At 42.3% G+C, this 24,473-nt stretch overlaps 1 protein-coding gene across 4 annotated transcripts in view; it reads left to right on the top strand.

Annotated features, from left to right (window-relative positions):
- ABCA4 (ATP binding cassette subfamily A member 4) overlaps positions 1 to 24,473 on the top strand; it is a 149,354-nt gene that overhangs the window by 55,915 nt on the left and 68,966 nt on the right. For all 4 annotated transcript variants that reach the window (XM_069598218.1, XM_069598207.1, XM_069598229.1 and 1 more), the window contains 6 exons: positions 5,723 to 5,928; positions 6,568 to 6,744; positions 8,966 to 9,188; positions 15,873 to 16,094; positions 17,949 to 18,153; positions 23,440 to 23,505. In XM_069598218.1, coding sequence (XP_069454319.1) covers positions 5,723 to 5,928; positions 6,568 to 6,744; positions 8,966 to 9,188; positions 15,873 to 16,094; positions 17,949 to 18,153; positions 23,440 to 23,505 — 1,099 coding nt within the window. The remainder of the gene's footprint in view (positions 1 to 5,722; positions 5,929 to 6,567; positions 6,745 to 8,965; positions 9,189 to 15,872; positions 16,095 to 17,948; positions 18,154 to 23,439; positions 23,506 to 24,473) is intronic.

The raw sequence follows: 24,473 nt of genomic DNA, 5'->3' as shown, positions 1-24,473 counted from the left end.
CCACTGGCATTTTTCAAAAGGAACCCCAGGTATCTACATTAACACCAGCAGGACCACTTGAGGCATTCATCAGCCACTTTATTCTCGGCCTGAGTGTGGAAGTTAAAGATGTAAGAGACAAGGTTGTAGAGCCAGCATCTCTAAGGGTGCAGTGCTTTTCTTATCCCTGAAGATTTATCCCTCACACGTCCTGAACATGTTAGTCAAAAAAGGTCAGCACAGAGTACCAGTCCCCTTTGATTATCAAGTTCAAGCCAAGAGAATGATTCTTTCTTTCTTTGCCTCTACTGGATATAGTTTTCCACTTGAGAGATAATTTAATTTATTTATTACTTAATGTGTTTGAATTAGCATTGGAGGGGTCACGGTAGAAGAAGGAAGCCGGCTGCTACTGCAGCTTCTTTTCCCAAGGTGGTGTTTGACTTAGCTGTATAAACAAATGACTGCATTCTCCAGAGGTCCTGAACACAGCTGTCTGCCCTGGAGAGGGCCACACCTCTTCCGGCAGGGTGAACTCTGCTTCCTGCTGAGAATCAGCAAAACAACCAACAAGGAATGGTAGGGATTGTGTAGACTTCAAATGGCAATGACCCTGCCACCCAGATTTTGGCCACAGCAGTTGGAAACTGAATGAGACAAGGAAACCTCTTCTCTTGCTTTACTGCCCTTGGCTATCACAGGGCATTCTAAAAATTCTCTTTGAGATTCTCAACTCTGGTTGTAAAATTTGTCTAGACTATAGCCATGAGACCCTGGAGACACTGTCTTTTTAATTAGTGAAGATGCCCTTTGAATTTTTTCCTAGTCATGATGCTATCTTTCTGCTGAGCCTCTCTCACTAGCCAGTTCTTATCTACCTACAATATTCTTCCCAACATCCATGATCACACTGTTTCTCTCTGTTTAGAACCAAAGAGCTTTTATAAACAGACTCTGTGGCTTCAGTCTCATTGGAATCTATTATGTTTTAACTTACAAGCCAACCAGACCAGACCAGATGTGTCAAAATTTATGACCGTGGTTAAGGGTGTAGTCATTCACCATTGCTTCCCAAACACACTCATGCACCTACTCACATGAGTATACATGTTCATTAGTCAAGATCTTAACTTCAGGAACCCAGAGTAAGTACCAGTAGGGAATGAGGTCACTTGCTGTGAGGCAGGTGGCCTCCCCATGAGAATGCAAGGATACATTATGAATCATACCTCGGGGTATGACCTAGGGACCTCTGACTCATGTCCAAACCAGCTTCCACAGCTGCTCTGCCTTGACCTCTGGATTAGTTTCATAAGACCTTCCTCTGGATAGAGTTGTCTGACTTTCAACTAATGGCCAATGAGCAAGCTAGTGAACACCAGTGGCTTAGGATCCATCCCACCGCCACCCCTATTGCCCAGGTGGAAGCTTTGGCTTCTGTCCATAGCATACTTCTAACCAGATGGGGTGCTGCAGATAAGTATGGGATGGATTGTGTTCCCAGCCATATTGTTTTTTTAAAATAACTGTCTTCTTTCCTAGACAAACAGCTATTATAAATGGCTGGGCTTAAATGCCACTAGACTCTTTTAACTTTGAAGATATTTTGCCAAAACAGTGATTAAAATTGTATTGATCAAGTCCTCATTATATGTGAAATAGTTTAGTATCCTACAGTCTTCCCTGGTGGCTCAGACAGTAAAGAATCTGCCTATAATGCAGGAGACCTGGGTTCGATTCCTGGGTCAGAAAGATCCCCTGGAGAATGGAATGGCAACCAACTCCAATATTCTTGCCTGGAGAATCCCATGGACAGAGTAGCCTGGTGGGCTACAGCCATGGGGTCACACAGAATCGGGCACGATTGAACAACTAACAGTCACTCACTCTTAGGATCCTACATAGTTAAAACACACAGGTTCTTTCCGGAGGAAGTTTACTTGTTTGCCTCATAAGAGAGCTTGGAGTGATCATCATAAAGTGGTTGGGAGGATTTGAGGGGTTAATACAAGCAAAGCCCTTGGACCAGTTTTGGGTACATAGTAAGCCTTCATTAAGCATCAACTGTTATTCTTACCAGAAGGCAGTGGTTGGCCCTTCCCAAACACACTCATGTGATCCTTAGAACATACCTATAAGGTAGGCACATCTCCATTTTGCAAATAGAGAAAGAGAGGCCACATGGTTAGCAAATAGCAAAGTAGGGATGGCATTCAAACACTACCCTGTACCATCTTTCTAGAGATGATAATTTAAGTTTGAAAATGGGTCAAATGTTTCAGAGTAAAAATGAGTGAGAACCATTTAGGTTTTGTTTTTCCAGAGAGTATCAGAGTACCAATCTAGAGAGACACAGCAGGAAACATGACTGCGAATCAGCTGCCTGATAAAACAGCCAGAATGGAGCCCAGGTCATGGCAGGACTGAACAATATCACTGAAAAACCAGCACTACTCTACTCTACTATAGATTTCCCTTTAAGACATGAAAGGAAAATTCAAAGAGCATGGGTTAGATTGCTCAGAAAGTCATGTTATTAAAATGTATTTGTTTTTATTGTTTTTTTTTTTTTTTGCTTTAATGAGAGTTATACTCTTGTTAACATTATACCAAAAATTCACCTTTCACTAATTTCTCCCAGTTTATCATCTGATTTCAGGTGCATAGGATTATGTTCAAAACTCACAGTAGTAAGGTTATATTTCTTGCAGCATTTGGGACTTCTAAATTTAACTCAATTCAGTATACACTTATTAAGCCCCTTTCATGAGGAAATACTGTTACAGAGACTTAGTAAACAAGACATGGCCCCTGACCTCCGGAAATTTACTATCTTTAGAGCTGTGCTAACAATACAGTAACCAGCAGTCACATGTGACTATTTAAATTTAAATAAAGTGAAAAGGCCAGTGCCTCAGATGCATTAGCTTCATTTCAAGTGCAAAATAGCAATGTGTGCTTCCTGGCTACCATGTTGGACAGGGCAGAAGTAGAACGTTTCCATTGTGGTGGAAAGTGCTGCTGGACAGTGCTGCTCTATTGACCAGAAGCAAGAGATCTTGCTCAGGAATTCTGTTCTCCCACTTTGCGGCTGCTCTTAGAGGAATGTGAAGGACCAGCACCACCCTTCAGGCTTAACAGTTGAAGACATGGATCCATATTCTGCTTCTGACCCATATTGACCTTAGACAAGGACCTTTGCCCATCGGATACCAGTTGCCTCATTAGTAAAGCAAAGACATCAGACCATAAGACCTCTATGACTCCTCTGTCCAAGTGCCTTGTGATGCTATGAGGGAATTGATAGACTATTCTCTGTGTGTGTGTCACAGCTACAAGACACTGCAAAGAATTCCCATCTCCCCAATAATATTCTTTTTTATTTTGGAAGTTTAATTTCAAGTTCAATCTATTTGTCAATACTAAAACTCTATATGTGCAGTCCTAAACTTGACAAACTGATTTTTTTTTAAAGGGAGATATTATTATTTTAAAATAGATAAGTAATAGCTATGCTCTATTTTCTTTTTATCTTTTTATTTTGTATTGGGTTATCCCTGTAGCTCAGATGGTAAAGAATCTGCCTGCAATGCAGGAGACCTGGGTTCAATCCCTGGGTCAGGAAGATCCTCTGGAGAAGGGGATGGCAACCCACTCCACTATTCTTGCCTGGAGAATCCCATGGACAGAAGAATCTGGTGGATTACAGTCCATAGGTTCACAAAGAGTCAGACATGACTGAGCGACTAACACACACATAGGTGATTAACAATGTTGTGATAGTTTCAGGTGAACAGCAAAGGGACTCAGCCATACATATATGTGTATCCATTCTCCTCCTAACCCTCCCCCATCCAAGCATGCTCTCTTACTTTATGAGACAATCGTAGCGCATGGAAGCCTGTAGATTGGGCTGTACCAGTGGCTCCTGGTGTGGGAAGAAGTCTGGACCTAGAGTTGAAAAATGGGAATCCAGACTCTGCCACCATCTAGCTATGTGACCTCTATCAGGTCTCCTCCTCAATAAAACTAGGGTTCCAGGCCACTCACGAGGCTCTGTGGGAGAGTTAATGTGCTCCTTTAAGCCTGTGTTACATCAACAGCCTTCTAACCAGGCTTCCAGCTTCCCCTTCCCACCACCAGTGTACTTTGAGAAACATGATCTAATCTCATATGTCAGACCTCTGCTTAGAGCCCCACAGTGGTTTCTTGTGGCTTTTTAGAATTTTGCCAGGAAAACTCCTGACTTTAGCATGGAAAGCCCTGCATCCCATGAAACCTCTCAGTTGGCCAATCACCCTGCAAACCCAGCAGAGCAACTGACCTGGTTGCCACCTGCCTTTTTAGTACACACCTCTCACCATTCACCTCTGCTCACCTACATTCTTCTCTATAACCTAGGACAACCTGGGTGTGGGTGTTTGACAAAATACTGATGCTTTGGTCCTGCCTCTTGAGAATCTGACTTCATTGTTTGGAGTGGAACTTGAGTATAGTTGTCTTTTGAAATCTCCATAGTGGTTTGAAAGCACCAGAGGAAGGGATCTCTATTCTGTTCTCAGAGGTCTGCAGAAATCCGGTGAGCGATTCTCCATGCCTGAGCTGACCTTTCCCTTGCTTTCTTCCCTTGGCTAATTCCTGCTTATTCTCGTCCTACTCGAGTCTCTTCCTCCAGGCAGCCCTCCAGGACCCCCTCCAGGTAGATAGCCTCATTCTACCACTGGGCTGCTTGACTACCCCAGGCTTGCTTTCACCAGAACCTGCATTCTGACTGTTGGCTTACACCAACTCTCTCCCTCATTAGGTCTGGAGTTTCTTTCAGGAAGAGATTTTATCTTTCTTCCTTGTATCCCTGGAGCCAAACAGGCTCTGGCACTTTGCAGGCTCTCAGTAAGTATTCCGTGAACAGATTAATCAAAGCAAGGCCAGCTGACCTCTTGTGAGTTACATACTAAGAAAGAAACATCGCACAATAACCCCAGTGTATTATAGAAACAGGAGATTAAGGAAAAAACACAACCAAGTACAGTACAACACTTTAACAAATCTATAAAAGTGGACAACACCCAATATTCAAATTAAAAGAAATTCTTAGTTCTGCTCTTTTCTAGATAATGATTTTTTTTCTCTTCCGGGGGAGAAAAGAAAAAGACAGGTTAGGAGATCTTCTCTATCCTCATTACCTGTCATAATATTATAACTGGAAATGATTTCTCTGATGAAATCCCTTTGGTTTTCTGTTATTTTCTCTCTTCCTCCTCATTCTTCCCTTAGCTGGCCATCCTTGTGTGTTTGCAGAGAGGCAGGAAGGTTCACCGCTGGGACTGTTTCTGTCTCCCTTTAAAACTCTTTTATCGGCAGGCTTTCTGATCTTCAAAGCAGCTTGTATCTGATGTGACCCCACTCCCTAGACTCCATGTACTGGGGAGTGAGAGCTGGGAGTATTTTTGTCATTTTGATGACTTGCATGTTTGGACAGCCTTGGACAGCCCAATTGTGCAGTCCTTACTAAATCTGCAGGGATGAGAGCAAGTCAGTGTTTCTAAGCTCCCTTTCACCCCTAAATCTACACACATTGAAAACTTGACACCAGAGCCCAGAGTTAAGCAAACAGCAAGTTTATAAGTCTTCTTGCTTTTGACCCATCCACTGGGGCAGCAGCCCTGATCCTCTGCCCTGTTTTGCCATTGAGTCTTTGCGGTTGGTTGTTCCTCAGACTCTCAACCTTTGTGATTATCCACAGTGCTTGATCCTGGATAAGTTTGAAAGCTATGATGATGAATTTCAACTCACTCAGCGAGCCCTGTCCCTGCTGGAGGAAAACAGGTTCTGGGCTGGAGTGGTATTTCCGGACATGCACCCCTGGACCAGTTCCTTACCGCCCCATGTGAAGTACAAGATCCGAATGGACATAGATGTGGTGGAGAAAACCAATAAGATCAAAGACAGGTGATGCTTCAGGAGATCTCAGAAGGCCCTGGCAATCGCCAGTGATGTATGAGGCAAGGAAAGGTGGCTCCTGTGGGCTCAGGCCACTCATCTCCTCCTGAGACAGAAGGCACAGAAAAGCATTTGATATCAAAGAACTAAGCTAGACAGTTGACCCTGCTAGTTGGTGGGACCAGGCAAATTCAGCTACATGTGTTTACTTCCTCACCTCAGCACTTGTCCTTGGCTGGCCTTTGATCAATTTGGAGATGAAAATCTCTAGGTATTGGGTTATCTTCACAGAGATCCTGCAAATGAGGTTTCACCAGAGTCACTGGGAAATTACATTTGTTACAGAGTAAGGGATTGAAACTGGGCTCAGCCTATACATCAGTAAAAATTAAGTTAAATCAGAGGAAGAAAGATATTTGTAAAGCTCAAAATAGAGTCCTTGAATGAAAGCCATTACAAATCATGCTGAGGCTAATATTCATCACTGAGATTTAAACTTTGACCTAGAAAACAGAATCAGAGAATGTGGAAAAGTTCCGGAGAGAGTTTCAGGAGAGTGAATGCCAAGTCCCCTCGTGCTGATAACAAGTGAGTTGTCCTGTCCGTCCGCATCCACATCCCTTGTCCCTCTCTCTGGTTTCTTCTCAGGTACTGGGATTCCGGCCCCAGAGCTGATCCTGTGGAAGACTTCCGATACATCTGGGGAGGGTTTGCCTATCTGCAGGACATGGTTGAACAGGGGATCACAAGGAGTCAGGCCCGGGAGGAGGTTCCAGTTGGAATCTATCTCCAGCAGATGCCTTACCCCTGCTTCGTGGATGACTCGTGAGTCGGAGGTCCCAGGTCCCCTCCAGGACAAGCTAATCAGGTTTCTGGGGTAGGATGAAGGGGAGGTGCTCCCCAGGCTTCAATCTCTTTGGAGAAAAATCTCTTTGGCTCCTGGGGCCATCTCAGGGAGAATGCCCTGCCCCCTCAGCTGCAGGCAGGGCCAGATGGGTAAGTAAAGTGGGAGAAAGGAGTTGGTGTTATGGGTAGAAAAGGGAAGGTGAAAATTAAAGCAGAGAAAGTGAGGTTGGGGGAGGGAACACAGGCTTTTAAAATTTCCACTATGTAATATGTTTGGTATGTGAAAGAGTTCAGGTCAGAGTGTTTGGCCAGTGATTGCCAAAACAGCAAATTAGGATTCTGCATCACAAGTAGGTCCGGTTCCTAGGAGCCTTGGAATAATGCAGCTCCTTCCCTAATTAACATTCCCATGATGTGTGCTTCATGAGAAGGGAAGGGGGTGTTGGATGAGCTTGGACCCCCTTTCCTGTCCACCCCACCCCCAAGCCTGTACTTTTGCTGGCCATTAGCAAGACATGCAAGTATCCTACTGTTTTCTGAACATGCATTTGGAGGTAGAGAGGTGGAGGGAGGGACAAAGAGGGAGAAGGGGCTGGGAGGGCTCATTTACTGTGGTGGGTGGGGCAGAAATGTCCCAGGACGGGAGCAGAGATCTGCAATTGGCTTAGGGATTCAACTCCTAGGAAAAAAAAATGGCAAGTTCACCATAGTGTATATGTGGGTCTCTGGGGTTCAGGGAAGAGAAAAATGTGCACAGCCTAAAGAAAAGAAGAGTCAAATTGCCAGCTGGCCAGAATTGTAAAAATAAAACCCCGTATGGGTGTAACACCTTAGTCTAATCAGTTCTTCTTGCTCAGCTCTGTAAAAGACTGAAAGAGATAACAGGGGCTGTTTCACAGTCAGTTTAGGGTTGGACAATAGGCAGAAATGGGAAATGGAACCAGGAGCAAAAGCCCAGTTCCACTTTAAAGATCAGAATAGGAGTGAGTGGCAGGGAACTGAGGTAGACAGTGAGGAGGCAGGAATTCTGGCCATTCAATGTGGGAGAGCCCTCTGGTGGCAGGTCCCAGAAGGGCAGACTTTATGAATGTATGATTCACTTCCTAGGGCCATCTCAGTGAAACTCTCCCACCCGGGAATTGGGCCCTTACTGTGTTACCCAGCAGTTCTCAATAGATAATAACCTCAAGGGCTTTACTAGCAAGGTCAAGTGTATGGAAAACACATGTAAAGTTCACACTAGAGTAATTCCAGAATACTAAATTTGCCCTGTTTGCCGGAATGAATATCCATGAATGTCCTCCATGAGTATAGGCTGCTGGAATCGGTGACCATTGAATTCCTGATTGATTTGTCAGTGGGGCAGTTGCCTTCTAAAAGTGCCACAGTGATTAGTTATCTTGTGCTTCTTCCTGTATGACTGAGGTTTGATCCTCCAGGGTAGGCAGTGCTTCACTGGCCTAACCCTTGTGAATTCAATTAATGATCTCACCACAACCAGTTCCCTTGGTCCATCTTCTTGGACTTCAACATCAGTTAGCACGAATCTCTTCCAGTCACATCCTGTATTATCAGTCCTTTCCTGGGAGATCTTATAAGAAGCTATATAACATATATAGTATGATTTAATTGACATGTTTTATGTATAGAGAGAACTCATCTGTACTAACCAAAAAGCTAACTGAGATCTTATAAAGAATGCTGTGTAATATACATAGTACAATTTTATTTACACATTTTACTCACAGAGTTTTCATCAGGGCTAACCAAAAGGCTACCAACTTGCTCTAAGGAAAAAAGTAATCCTTTGGGGCTACCCTAGTGACTCAGACGGTAAAGAATCCACCTGCCAATACAGGAGACCCAGATTCAATCCCTGGGTCAGGAAGATCCCCTGGAGGAGGAAATGGCAACCCACTCTAATATTCTTGCCTGGAAAATCCCATGGACAGAGGACCCTGGTGGGCTACAGTCCATGGGGTTGCAAAGAATCAGACACAACTGAACAACTAACATATAATTTGGAAAGGGACAGAGGGCAATATATTAAAAGATTCAAGTCCATTGAATGCCCAGTGGAGAATTTTCTGCCTTTTCCCTCCACCTGCGCTTCATTCTCAATACATTACTTCATTACTCAAACATTTACTCCACCAGGTTCAGGACAATCTACTATTCTGCTTCTCTCCTCTTGCTTTAGTTTTATGATCATCCTGAACCGCTGTTTCCCTATCTTCATGGTGCTGGCCTGGATCTACTCTGTCTCCATGACTGTAAAGAGCATTGTCTTGGAGAAGGAGTTGAGACTGAAGGAAACCTTGAAAAATCAGGGTGTCTCCAACAGGGTGATTTGGTGTACCTGGTTCCTGGACAGCTTCTCTATCATGTCGATGAGCATCTGCCTGCTGACGATATTCATCATGGTAAGCCAGATGGAGAAGGTCCAGAAAACCTTGAATAGTTTTGTTCCTCTTACTTTCCTTCCTGTTAATGAACTTGTACCTAGATTAGTCATCTCACCAACAATGATAGCATGACATGTAGCTGTCTTTCCATTTAGGCCAAGGTGGAAGACAGAGAGACAAATTCTTCCCCAAGAAGCCTATGTATCCGAGCATCTTCCCTGCCCCCACTTCCTGCCTGGGGAGCCACAAGCTATTAATAGATAGATTATCCCACCCCATTACATGAACTATCTGGAAAAGCTGCTGTTAGCAGATCCCAGACTCTGCTAACTGGGTGGTTGTATGTGCAAAGGGTTCTATCTTGTCAAATACAGAAGAAATGAATCTAAGGAGTGTTTTCTTGGGATTACTGTACCAACCCCTAGCTGGAGTGGGGATGTGGAGAGCCTTTTCAGTATATTAGGAGAGGAGATCTGGACTGTTTATTAATAACCATTGTGGTCACTCCATTCATTGCTTGACCAAAGGACATTCTGATGCCTACAAAATCTTGGATAGAATTTAGAGTCCATCCTTTCTCAGTGACGGATATTTTATCAGTGCAGACAGCATGCATAGGTCATTGTCCACAAATTTACAGCTCCCATGCAAGCTAAACTTATATATAAAACTTTATTTCATAATACCCTTTTGTGCTTCATGTTTAACTCCTCCACAATAGATGACCTTTTGTACTTGTTAAGTGATGGGACATTAAATTTAGGTAGTTTTTTACATTTTTTTGTTGGGATTTAGTATAAGGCTTAGACTTCAGGCTTTGCAAGCTCCTGATAACTTGTTGTGCCTCTTTGCCATCATGCTATTAAGAGCTCCTTGCACTAAGCAATATGTGTGCTGATGCATAGGCTCTGGCTAAGCATGTCCCTTGTTTTGCTGGACCTTACCTGGTGGCTACTTGATCCAAGAATGTTCCATCACATATCTTGGCCAACCAACACATATCCAGTTAAACCAAATCCTGTCCCTTCTCTTTGCAGTAAAATGTACTAAGTCTGAATGGTTTTGGTATAAGTGTTGCATTGAGATTCATTGAACAGTGGCTTTAGCCAAACCCTGAGCTAGAACCCTATCAAAACCAATGCTGATTTTGAAGTCAGCCTGCTCAGTCTGACCAGACCCAGATGTAGCGTTAAGTACCCAAAGGGTCCTGGAGTTCCACGGAGAGGAGGGGAGAAGCTGAGTAACTTGTCTTCCTCTAGGGATCTTTGTCCCATCCCACCCTTCAGTCTACTCTTTTCCTCACTACTAAGACATTTAGTGTCCTCAGAATCAAAAGAATCAAAATACATGAGCATCTGACTCATGCAAAATGCGTAAACATGCATGACACCTTATGATGGCCCTGAGACTTGTTGCTGATAAGTGGCATTGAGATTTGCCTCCCTAAGAATGGGCATTAGAACTTCAAAGCTTTTAGGACGTGAGGTAAAGAATGTTTATGAAGACTTTCTTGTACAAAGGGGTTTCTCCTTGTGGGAACCAGGACATTGTTCCAGTGATGGCGGAAACAGAGCTTTCCACAACAAAATAGGATTTTCCTTTGAATGACGTTCTCATCTTTCCCCTGTCCTTACTTCCCACCTCAACTATGCAGGAAAGAAGCTGGAAGCTGGGACAATGAAAGGCTTCCATTGTTATTCAAGCCATTAAAACAAAAAAGAAAAGTGGTCATAAGAAAAAGCCAAGGCCAACCACTTTCATCTCTGTCTTAAGTCAATGAGAAATTATATAGCCTAGAAGTTTGAAGGACCTTACTTTGATCTGAGATAAGAAATTGATTTCATTCTTTTGTGATTAACAACCATCTTAAAGGTCTTCCAGCCAAAAGCCACCTGTTCAGCCAGGGACTTGCTTTTATTGAGTGGCATGGCATTAAGGATAAGGAGAGCGATTTCCAGGGTAATGTGGAGAGCTCTTTCATACAAAATCAGGCCTCTGAGTATTAATCATGATTTTATTTAGATTTCTTCAAAGTTTGCCTTTAGTTAAAAGCATGGCTCTTTTTCACCTCCTTTGCCATTGTTTTATTCCATTTTTCAATCTGTTCTGTCAGTGCCCAGCAGGCACGACAGCATGACAGAAGAAGAAATGGTAGCAATAGGAGGTAAGTGGCACATTTTTTTTTTTGTATTCAGATCTTACATGCCCATTACAGATATTGCTCTAGAGGAGAAAATGGCAACCCACTCTGTTATTCTTGCCTTGAAAATTCCATGGACAGAGGAGCCTGGTGGAGCATGGGGTCACAAAGAGTTGGACATGACTGAGTACACACATCAGTTTCAGTTCAATCGCTCTGTCGTGTCCAACTCTTTGCAACCCCATGAATTGCAGCACGCCAGGCCTCCCTGTCCATCACCAACTCCCGGAGTTCACCCAAACTCATGTCCATTGAGTCGGTGATGCCATCCAACCATCTCATCCTCTGTCGTCGCCTTCTCCTCCTGCCTTCAATCTTTCCAAACATCAGGATATTTTCAAATGAGTCAGCTCCTTGCATCAGGTAGCCAAAATATTGGAGTTTCAGCTTCAACATCAACCTTCCAATGAACAGCTAGGACTGATCTCATTTAGGATGGACTGGTTAGATCTCCTTGCAGTCCAAGGGACTCTCAAGAGTCTTCTCCAACACCACACTTCAAAAGCATCAATTCTTCTGCACTCAGCTTTCTTTACAGTCCAACTCTCACATCTAAACATGACTCCTGGAAAAACCATAGCCTTGACTAGATGGACCTTTGTTGGCAAAGTAATGTCTCTGCTTTTTAATATGCTGTCTAGGTTGGTCATAACTTTCCTTCCAAGGAGTAAGCGTCTTTTAATTTCATGCCTTCAGTCACCATCTGCAGTGATTTTGGAGTCCCCCAAAATAAGGTCAGCCACTGTTTCCACTGATTCCCCGTCTATTTGCCATGAAGTGATGGGACCGGATACTATGATCTTAGTTTTCTGAATTGCTGAGCTTTAAGCCAACTTTTCCACTCTCCTTTCATTTTCATCAAGAGGCTTTTTAGTTCCTTTTCACTTTCTGCCATAAGGGTGGTGTCATCTGCATATCTGAGGTTATTGATATTTCTCCTGGCAATCTTGATTCCAGCTTGTGCTTCTTCCAACCCAGTGTTTCTCATGATGTACTCTGCATAGAAGTTAAATAAGCAGGGTGACAATATACAGCCTTGACGTACTCCTTTTCCTATTTGGAACCAGTCTGTTGTTCCATGTCCAGTTCTAACTATTGCTTCCTGACCTGCATACAGGTTTCTCAAGAGGCAGGTCAGGTGGTCTGGTATTCCCATCTCTTTCAGAATTTTCCACAGTTTATTGTGACCCACACAGTCAAAGGCTTTGGCATAGTCAATAAAGCAGAAATAGATGTTTTTCTGGAACTCTCTTGCTTTTTTGATGATCCAGCAGATGTTGGCAATTTGATCTCTGTTTCCTCTGGCTTTTCTAAAACCAGCTTGAACATCTGGAAGTTCATGGTTCACATATTGCTGAAGCCTGGCTTGGAGAATTTTGAGAATTACTTTACTAGTGTGTGAGATGAGTACAATTGTGCGGTAGTTTGAGCATTCTTTGGCATTGCCTTTCTTAGGGATTGGAATGAAAACTGACCTTTTCCAGTCCTGTGGCCACTGCTGAGTTTTCCAAATGTGCTGGCATATTGAGTGCAGCACTTTCATAGCATCATCTGTTAGGATTTGAAACAGCTCAACTGGAATTCCATCCCCTCCACTACCTTTGTTTGTAGTGATGCTTCCTAAGGCCCACTTGACTTCACATTCCAGAATGTCTGGCTCTAGGTGAGTGATCACACCATTGTGATTATCTGGGTCATGAAGATCTATTTTGTATAGTTCTGTGTATTCTTGCCAGAACTTCTTAATATCTTCTGCTCTTGTTAGATCCATATCATTTCTGTCCTTTATCGAGCCCATCTTTGCATGAAATGTTCCCTTGGTATCTCTATTTTTCTTGAGGAGATCTCTAGTCTTTCCCATTCTATTGTTTTCCTCTATTTCTTTGCATTGATCACTGAGGAAGGCTTTCTAGTCTCTCCTTGCTATTCTTTGTAACTCTGCATTCAGATGCTTATAGCTTTCCTTTTCTCCTTTGCTTTTCACTTCTCTTCTTTTCACAGCTATTTATAAGGCCTCCTCAGACAGCCATTTTGCTTTTTGCATTTCTTTTCCATAGGATAATCTTGATCTCTGTCTCCTGTACAATGTCACAAACCTCCGTCCATAGTTCATCAGGCACTCTGTCTATCAGATCTAGGCCCTTAAATCTATTTCTCACTTCCACTGTATAATCATAAGGGATTTGATTTAGGCCATATCTGAATGGTCTAGTGGTTTTCCCCACTACTTTAATTTAAGTCTGAGTTTGACAATAAGGAGTTCATGATCTGAGCCACAGTCAGCTTCTGGTCTTGTTTTTGCTGACTGTATAGAGCTTCTCCATCTTTGGCTGCAAAGAATATAATCAATCTGATTTCGGGGTTGACCATCTGGAGATGTCCATGTGTAGAGTCTTCTCTTGTGTTGTTGGAAGAGGGTGTTTGCTATGACCAGTGCATTCTCCTGGCAAAACTCTATTAGCCTTTGCCCTGCTTCATTCTGTACTCCAAGGACAAATTTGCCTGTTACTCCAGGTATTTCTTGACTTTCTACTTTTGCATTCCAGTCCCCTATAATGAAAAGGACATCTTTTTTGGGTGTTAGTTCTAAAAGGTCTTATAAGTGTTCATAGAACTGTTCAACTTCAGCTTCTTTAGCATTACTGGTTGGGGCATAGGCTTGGATTACTGTGATATTGAATGGTTTGCTTTGGAAATGAACAGAGATCATTCTGTTATTTTTGAGATTGCATCCAAGTACTGCATTTTGGACTCTTTTGTTGACTATGATGGCTATTCCATTTCTTCTAAGAGATTCCTGCCCACAGTAGAAGATATAATGGTCATATGAGTTAAATCCACCCATTCCAGTCCATTTTAGTTTGCTGATTCCTAGAATATCGACATTCACTCTTGCCATCTCCTGTTTGACCACTTCCAATTTGCCTTGACTCATGAACCTAACATTCCAGGTTCCTATGCAATATTGCTCTTTACAGCATCAGACTTTACTTCTATCACCAGTCACATCCACAACTGGGTGTTGTTTTTGCTTTGGCTCCATCCCTTCATTCTTTCTGGAGTTATTTCCCCACTGATCTCTAGTAGCATATTGGGCACCTACTGACCTGGGGAGTTCATCTTTCAGTGTCCTATCTTTTTCATACTGTTCATGAGGTTCTCAAGGGAAGAATGCTGAAGTGGTTTGCCATTCCCTTCTCCAGTGGACCACATTCTGTCAGTACACACATACACACACACACACACAGAGATATTGCTACTTGGTTTCTGTTCTCTACTTAGAGAAACCCAGTGCTCTAGGGTACCACTACCAAATAATCAGAACCAATTCAAGAGGTAAAGCAATGTACCTTTATTTTCCCAAGAAAAGAACAGGACAATCTATACATGTTTGGAGTTATGTGCAAAGGGTAAAAATCCTCATAGGAGGCCTATAGCAAAAGAGAAACAAGTAGGCTTGATCAATTTGAACATCTCAATTTATCTGCTGATGTAATTAGATAGAAGCTTACTTATTAAAAATAGCTAGTTTGGTTCTATTTTCTACATAGCCAGTGACTGACCCATTAGTTAACATGAAAGGTGTTGAGTATAGTCCACAGGTTCTATGAAATGTATTTCTATAATATCATGTGCTGCAAGGATTAATCCACTCTCAAGTGATGTGGATTAACTACAGACATTTTCACCAATGTGAGAGGCAAATCTCAGAATATAAGTATAAATGATTAAGTCAGCAGACGAGGTGGTGGTGATTTAGTCTCTGAGTCATGTCCAATTCTTGCGACCCCATGGACTATAGCCTGCCAGGTTCCTCTGTCCATGGGATTTTCCAGGAAAGGATACTGGAGTGGGTTGCCATTTCCCAGGACCAAAGCAAAATGTTCAAGCTTGTTGGGTGGTCTCCCACCTCCCTTTTTTGTTCCTCATCAATTCAGTATATCACAGGAACTATTGATGCTCCAAGACCCCCTTTCCAGATCTTCCTCCCTGCTCGAGGCTTCTTCCTCCACTCTTTCTTCTTCCCAAGGATTTCATTACTGAACCATAACAATTACTCAGTACTGATAGGTAGCTTAATATGTTACCCTCCTAGGAGAAAATGCAGTAATTAGAATTAAAGGACCTCAATATATTGAGTATTAAGTGTGGAAAATTAGACAATAACAGGGCTTCCCTGGTGGCTCAGATGGTAAAGAATCTGACTGAGATTCAGAAAACTGAGGTTCGATCCCTGGATCAGGAAGATCTCCTGGAGAAGGGAATGGCTACCCACTCCATTATTCTTGTCTGGAGAATTCCATGGACAGAGGGGTGTGGTGGGCTACAGTCCATGGTATCACAAAGAGTCAGATACGACTGAGCGACTAACACACACTGGGTCATGGGAAAGATCCCTTTGGGGCGGAGGGCTTCTGAACACATGGAGATCACTTCCTAAAGGGGTGGGGCTCCTGGATGTGGGCGGAAATTACTGACTCAAGTGGCCACTTTGGTTTCAGCATGGAAGGATCCTGCATTACAGCAATCCGTTCGTCCTCTTCCTGTTCCTGTTGGCTTTCTCCATTGCTACGATCATGCAGTGCTTCCTGCTCAGCACCTTCTTCTCCAGGGCCAGTCTGGCAGCAGCCTGTAGTGGTGTCATCTACTTCACCCTCTACCTGCCACACATTCTCTGCTTCGCTTGGCAGGACCGAATTACAGCCGACATGAAGATGGCTGTGGTAAGGGACCCTGGGCTTACACCCAGAACATGATGCATTCCATTTGCAGGGTATGTAGCAGTCTGAGAGGACTGGCTCACCCTTTAGGGGGTCCACTTTGCCTTTGGCAGAAACGGACATAAGGTTTAAAGGCACAGGTACAAAAGTGGGAGTAGTCTTCATCTTGAGCAACCTAACAGTTCCTCTTCACCAAATCTGCTTGATAAGTCTGCCCTGGGAAGTAATTGAAAATCAGTTCAGCTCATGGGCCCCTTTGTGTATCCATTAAGAGGAGAACAGTGGGGCCCATTTCACTCAGTTCTTTTTTTTCCCCTAGCATTTGAGAAGATTCATAAGGGAGGGAGGTTCTCCCTTACTATTCTGCCCAGAAAGATGTTCCCATAAATTAAAAGTTTTTGTTTCTCTGTAAAAGAACTTGAATCAGAATAGCTCTAATGTGTCTTTGTCATGTTCTACCAAGGCACTCAGAGAAGGGTGCACAAATGAGCCAGTTGGGTGCTCTTCCCAGGAGAGGTCTCTAGAAATTGACTCTGGATTGCCTGAGAGACCTCTTCACAATGCCCAAACAACATGTTTTTTTTTTTCTCTAATTGTTTTCAAATGATCTATGTCTACTCTCTCATTAACCAGACTAAATAGCTTCTAAGCCCTGTAGGATGCAAATTTCTTTGTCCTCCAGAATCTCCCTATCCATGGTTCTTTGTACAATGCAGTTGAGAAAGGACTGTCACCTGCATCTCACTGGGGAAAATTTAAGTTAAACTTGTTCTCATGACTCAAGCTTATTTGGCTCAAGTACTGCCAGGGCATCTGCCTTTTATTTCTCATGTTAAATAAGAATTAATTACTGTCGTTTATGGCACCTAATTTTCTTACGTGATCACAATGGGCAAGAAATTCTTATGACTCTGCCTGTTGGCAGAGCTGGGCTGTCTTGGTATACTGTGTAGACAGTTGGTACTTAGAAGCCACAACTAGTTCCTTGCATGTGTGGATCTACCAGGAAGCTATAGTTCTGGCTGCTCTGTGGACCAGGGCTGGGCTGAGATTTTTTTAATGGTTTTTGTGAAGATATAGCTAGGGAATCCCTTCCTTCTGCAGAGAGACACTCTGAACCCCACCTGTGTCCTGCAAACTAGAGGTTGGCCTCCTAGCAGAGCAAGTGGGAATAGCTCATCCCTCTGTATGTGTATATATGCTTTCTGCCATGCCAGGGAGCAACTGTGGGGATGTGGCTGGGGGACTTCCTCTTTAGACTTTCTGCATACCACCTATTCAGTTACTTGTGCTCTTCAAGGAGATTCTAAGAAAAAGATTTTCCCTAGTCTGGAAATGAGAAAAGGTGATAGTCATTATAAGCTGAGGATTTTGGGCCAAACATTGCTAAGGAGGTCATGAGACAATATCCTGTCTAGCCTTCTAGTTTGCTCTAAAACACTGATGACATTATGGACACTTTTATTGGGATTCTCACAAAGCAGCTCAAGTTAGCTTCTTTATTGTGCCAAAAACTGTGAGATTTTATGGAAGAGGTAGGTAGAGGCAGGGAAAGGTAGGAAGATAAGCTTGAGGACCTTTGGTCCTTTGTTGTGTTGTCTTCCCTAGTGCACTACTGTGATCCATTGGACAGGTGAAAAGTGGCCAAGTAGGTATTGGGCAGGGGTCCCTGAGGCCTGAGAAGTATTCCCAGAATTCTCTTCCTGTGGGAAGACTGCCTTAACCCCTCCCTGGAGTGGTCTTAGACCAGAATACATTATAGACCCTCCATTGGCCTTCCTCCCTACCTTGTGGGTTCTGTTGGGTTGGGTTAAAGATCCTCTGCTCATCTTTCATGCCTTCTTTGCCCCACTGCAGAGCCTGCTGTCTCCTGTGGCATTTGGGTTTGGCACTGAGTACCTGGCTCGTTTTGAAGAGCAAGGTGTGGGGCTGCAGTGGAGCAATATTGGGAATAGTCCCATGGAAGGGGATGAATTCAGTTTTCTGATGTCCATGAAGATGATGCTCCTTGATGCTGCTCTGTATGGCTTGCTTGCCTGGTATCTTGACCAGGTGTTTCCAGGTAAGGGTCCTCCTCCATAGGGTAAAGGTAACTATGTTCTTTAGTTACTCTGCCTTTTCACTCTAGTTTAAATCTTAATCAAATAGCCCATGCTTTTGGATTGGAAAAACTAATATTGTTCAAATGGCCATACTTCCCAAAGCAATCTACAGGTTTAATGTGATCCCTATTGAATTACTCCAGTATTCTGGCCTGGAGAATTCCATGGACTGTATAGTCCCATGGGGTCGCAAATAGTCAGACATGACTGGATGACTTTCACTTACTCACTCACTCACTATCAAATTACTCAAGATATTTTTCACAGAACTAGAACAAATAACCCTAAAATTTATATGGAACCATGAAAGACTCGATATTACCAAAGTAATCCTGAGGAAAAAGAACAAAGCCGGAAGCATAACCTCCCAGACTTCAGACAATATTACAAAACTATAGGAATCAAAACAGCATGGTGTTGGAGCAAAAACAGACAAATGGATCAATGAAACAGAATAGAGAGCCTATAAGTAAGTCCACACACCTACACCCAATTAATCTTTGATAAAGGAGGTAAGGATATACAATAGAGAAAATACAGTCTCTTTAGCAAGTGGTATTGGGAAAGCTGGACAGCTACATGTAAATCAATGAAACTAGAACACACCCTCACACTGTACATAAAAATAAACTCAAAGTGGTTTAAAGACTTAAAATATAAGATGTGATACCATAAAACTCCTAGAAAGGGATATAGGCAAAACACTCTTGAACATAAATTATAGGAATGTTTTCCCAGGTCAGTCTCCAAAGGCAAAAGAAATAAAAGCAAAGATAAACAAATGGAACGTAATCAAACTTCTTAGATTTTGCACAGCAAAAAAGGGATAAAGCAAAAAGACAGTCTGTGGACTGGAAGAAAATGATTGCAAACAATGCATTAGGCAAGGGATTAATTTCCAAAACATACGGACAGCTTACACAACTCAACAGCCAAAAAAAAAAAAAAATTGAAAAATGGGCAGAAGATATTTATTCAAAGAAGAATAGATGTTTATTCAAAGAAGACATACAGATGATCAATGAGCTCATGAAAAGATGTTCAACACTGTTAATTATTAAAGAAATGCAAATCAAAAATATAGTGAGGTACTAGTCAGAATTCAAAAGCAGAGACATTACTTTGCCAACAAAGTCCGTCTAGTCAAGGCTATGGTTTTTCCAGTGATCATGTATGGATGTGAGAGTTGGACTGTGAAGAAAGCTGAATGTGGAAGAATTGATGCTTTTGAACTGTGATGTTGGAGAAGACTCTTGAGAGTCCCTTGGACTGCAAGGAGATCCAACCAGTCCATTCTAAAGGAGATCAGTCCTGGCTGTTCTTTGGAAGGACTGATGCTAAAGCTGAAACTCCAATACTTTGGCTACCTCATGCAAAGAGTTGACTCACTGGAAAAGACTCTAATGTTGGGAAGGATTGGGGGCAGGAGGAGAAGGGGATGACAGAGGATGAGATGGCTGGATGGCATTACCGACTTGATGGACATGAGTTTGGGTGAACTCCGGGAGTTGGTGATGGACAGGGAGGCCTGGCGTGCTGCAATTCATGGGGTCGCAAAGAGTCGGACATGACTGAGCAACTGAACTGAACTTAGTCAGAATGGCCATCATTAATAATCTACAAATAACAAATGCTAGAGAGGATGTGGAGAAAAGAGAACCCTCCTATACTATGGGTGGGAATGTAAACTGATACAGCCACTATGGAAGGTAGTCTGGAGGTTCCTTAAAAAACTAAAAATAGAGCTGCCATATAATTCATCAATCTCATTCCTGGGCATATAGCCAGAGAAAACTGTAATTTGAAAAGATACATGCACCCGAATATTCAAAGCAGCACTATATATAACAGCCAAGGAATAGAAGCAAACTATATGTCCATTGACAGAGGAATGGATAAAGAATATATATACAATGGAATACTACTGAGCCATAAAAAGAATGAAATAATGCCATTTGCAGTGATGTGGGTGGACCTAGATATTGTCAAACTGAGTGAAGTCAGATACAGAAAGACAAATATTGCATGATATCACTTATATGTGGAATGTAAAAACATGGTGCAAATGTTTTGTTATTTACAAAAGAGAAATAGACTCACAGACATAGAAAAGAAACTTATAGGGACTTTCCTGATGGTCGAGGAACTAAGAATTTGCACTCCCAATGCAGGGGGCCTGGGTTCAATCCCTGGTCTAGGAACCAGATCCCACACGCCACAACTGAAAAAACAGATCCTGCATCCCACATGTTACAATGAAGGCTGAAGATCCTGCATGCCACAACTAAGACCTAGAGCAGCAAAATTAATAAACAAAAATAAATATTTTTAAAAAGAAGAAAAAAGAAAATGAACTTACGGTTACTAAAGGTGATAGCAGGGTGGGGGGTATACATTAGGAGTTTGTGATTAACATATACACAATACTATATATAATGTAGATAAACAACCGAGACCTGTTGTACAGCACAGGGAACTATATTCAATATCTTATAACAACCTATAATGGGAAAGGATCTAAAAAAAGAATATAAATATAGGTATGGTGTACAGCAGAGTGATTCTACCAAAACTAACACAACACTTTATATCAAGTATACTTCAATTTTTTTAAAATCTTATTCTTTCTGAAGTCTTTCAGCTTGAACTCTCAGAACCCATATTTAAATCTTAAACCCAGGAACCAAAAATCCATCAATGAGTGCTTGACTCACCTTTAGAAACAGATTCCGAATATGATCCCTTGTCACCACCTCTACACAACCTTCTCAATCCAAGCCTCCTTCTTCCATCATCATCTCTTACAAGTCTCTCCTCCACACTGTGTTCAGAGAGATCCTTTCAGAATCTAGGTCAGGTGGTGTCAATCCTCTGTTCAAATTCTTCGGAAGATGTCAGCTTAAGAAGATGCTGAACTCACCTTCCCTCATAGAGAACTGAGTCTTCAGCTTCATATGGAACCATTTCCTCTTTTTAAAAAACCTAGTCTGGCTGAGTGATAACTACACATCAGGCAAAGCAGGTAGGGGAGTCTAAGATACAGCTGCACCATAACCCCCACCATTGGCACAGTGATCCACAACCAGGAGGGATCTCAGAACCCAACACCCAGTTGCTACTTGTATTCATCATAATATTGGAAGTCCTAGCCACAGCAATAAGACAAGAAAAAGAAAAACATCCAAATCAGAAAAGAGGTACATTTATACATAGTAACATTTGTAGATGACATTATTTTATGTATAGAAAACTCTAAAGACCCCATCCAAAAAAAAAAACACAAAACTGTTAGAACTAATTTAAAAAGTCAGTAAAATTGTAGGATACAAGTTCCATACACAAAAATCTCTGAGCACCAAAGAATTGATGCTTCTGAACTGTGGTGCTGGAGAAGACTCTCAAGAGTCTTATACTGCAAGGAGATCAAACCAGTCCATCCTAAAGGAAATCAGTCCTAAATATTCATTAGAAGGGCTGATGCTTAAGCTGAAGCTCCAATACTTTGGCCACCTGATGCGAAGAACTGGTTCACTGGAAAAGACCCTGATGCTGGGAGGGATTGGGAGCAGGAGGAGAAGGGAACAACAGAGGATGAGATGGTTGTATGGTATCACTGACTCAATGGACATGAGTTTGAGCAAGCTCCGGGAGTTGGTGATGGACAGAGAAGCCTAGTGTGCTGCAGTCCATGGGGTTACAAAGAGTTGGACATGACTGAGCAACTGAAATGAACTGATGAATAACAAGGGCACTTCTATCATTCAGGAAACTCCAAAGGTTTTAAGAGCTCTGTACCAGGAACTGTGGACAAAGATCAAGTATTATTTTGTATTCTACACACACCTCAATATATCTCTTTTGGGGGAAGAGAGAGTCAAGGGACACAATTCAACCTTATAACAGTGGATTCAAAGAAATATCCTTGACTTTCTCAGCCTCCATTTTTTCCATCTCACTGGGCCATGAGAGAGGAATAATAAGTGAAAATTAATTAGATTGAAAATAAAATTTGTGTATATTTCAAGAGCTTTAATTTAGCCAAGCTAAAGCTTTAATATGTTCAGCCACTATGTACTAAGCAGCACCGATGTATTAGGCTCAGTAGCACAGGTACTCAGAAAAGAAGGAGTGGATAAAACTGACCCAAGCCTGTCCTTGAGGGATTACAGTCTAGTATTGGCCATAAGGCACAGGGTAACTATTAAATAAGCAAAGATAATATTCTCACAAAGTCAACATTTATAGGCAGCAAGCTAAGGGAACTGGACTAGAAACTTCATAGTTTATTCTTTGAAACTCAAGTGGATCAAGTAGGATGATATGGTTAACATTAGTGGTGTTGGGCTTCCCTGGTGGCTCAATGATGAAGACTCTACCTGCCAATGTAGGAGATGCAGGTTTGATCCCTGGTCCAGGAAGATCCCACATACCATACAGCAACTAAATCCATGTGCCAAAACTATTGAGCCTTTGCTCTAGAGCCTGGGAACTGAAATTACTGAGCCCACACACTGCAACTACTGAAGGCTGTGTGCTCTGGAGCCTGTGTTTTGCAACAAGAGAAGCCACCACAATGAGAAGCCCATGCACCACAATAGAGAGTGGCCCCCACTCACTGCAAATAGAGAAAGCCCACGCAGCAGCAAAGAGCCAGCATAGCCAAGAATAATTCGTTAATTTTTTAAAAAAAGGATCAGTGGTATTAGAACCAGACTACCAATGTTGGAATTCTTACGCCTCTATTAAATTAGCTGTGACATTGGGCAGAAGCCTCAAATTCAGTGTGCCTTAATTTCCTTATCCACAAGAATAGTAATTCTGCCTATCCCTTTGTGTTGTTTTGGGGATTAAATTATTTAGCACATTGAAGGGGCTCACAGTTATGTTTGACACAGAAAGAACATTCAACAAATGTTAGTAATTATCATCACTATTATTATCTGGAACTGTTGAAAAAAGCATGCTTAAATTCTTTAATTAAATGGTTTCTTGGAAAACTAATGTTAGCTAAGATCATCAGTCTTAGTGTTGCTGATTTCAGCCCCAAAACAGGACCTTTTGAATTGAAGCATATTAGAAGAAGTAGTCTTAGAGGAAGCATGTGGATAGCCATGTAATGCTTATGAACTATAAATATATATATAGTTACAACCTGAGGTTCAGGTAGATAAATTCTAGATCTTATAGAACTATGGTAAGATTGAACTACTTAGGCTTTTTCTCTTTATTTGCCTATCTATCTTTAGGGGACTATGGAACCCCACTTCCTTGGTACTTCCTTCTACAAGAGTCTTACTGGCTAGGTGGTGAAGGTGAGTTGTTTAAAATTTTTTTTAATTAAGAAAGAAAAACAAATGTTTGAAATTAACTCCTTTGGCTCTCTTTGGATATGTGTGCATTGTAGAGGTGGTTCTTACATGAAGTGTGAGATTCCTGATTAGTTAGCTGTCTGCTGGGGGCTCTGTTCCTTAGTGCATAATCACAGCCTCTGGGAGCCCCTATTTTGTGAGTGACTGGACCAGGGTGTGGAGAAGGCAATGGCACCCCACTCCAGTACTCTTGCCTGGGAAATCCCACGGACAGAGGAGCCTGGTGGGCTGCAGTCCATGGGGTCGCTAAGAGTTGGACATGACTGAGTGACTTCACTTTCACTTTTCACTTTCATGCATTGGAGAAGGAAATGGCAACCTACTCCAGTGTTCTTGCCTGGAGAATCCCAGGGACGGGGGAGCTTGGTGGGCTGCCATCTATGGGGTAGTGCAGAGTCGGACACAACTGAAGTGACTTAGCAGCAGCAGCAGCAGGACCAGGGTGATGGCTGAGCATTGATAAGCCCTTGCATCCTGGTTGTGCCCAGTGGATTAAAGTGCACGCTTCAAAGAAAGCCAGACCACTTGAGGGTGCAAACGAGGTTTGCAACTTCTCAATTTAAAGCAAACAGATCTATAGAATCTGGAGAAGAAGTTGTGGTATATATACACAGTGAAATATTACTCAGCTATTAAAAAGAACACATTTGAGTCTGTTCTAATGAGGTGGATGAAACAGGAGCCTATTATACAGAGTGAAGTAAGTCAGAAAGAAAAACACCAATACAGTATATTAACACATATATATGGAATTTAGAAAGACGATAATGACGACCTTATATACAAGACAGCAAAAGAGACACAGATATAAAGAACAGACTTTTGGACTTTGTGGGAGAAGGCGAGGGTGGAATTATTTGAGAGAATAGCTTTGAAGCATGTATATTACCATATGTCAGATAGATGACCAG

The sequence above is a fragment of the Ovis canadensis genome, chromosome 1 (assembly GCF_042477335.2).
Source record: "Ovis canadensis isolate MfBH-ARS-UI-01 breed Bighorn chromosome 1, ARS-UI_OviCan_v2, whole genome shotgun sequence".
Lineage (NCBI taxonomy): Eukaryota > Metazoa > Chordata > Mammalia > Artiodactyla > Bovidae > Ovis > Ovis canadensis.
The sequence above is the reverse complement of the archived record's forward strand: the minus strand, read 5'-3'. Positions and strand labels throughout refer to the sequence as shown.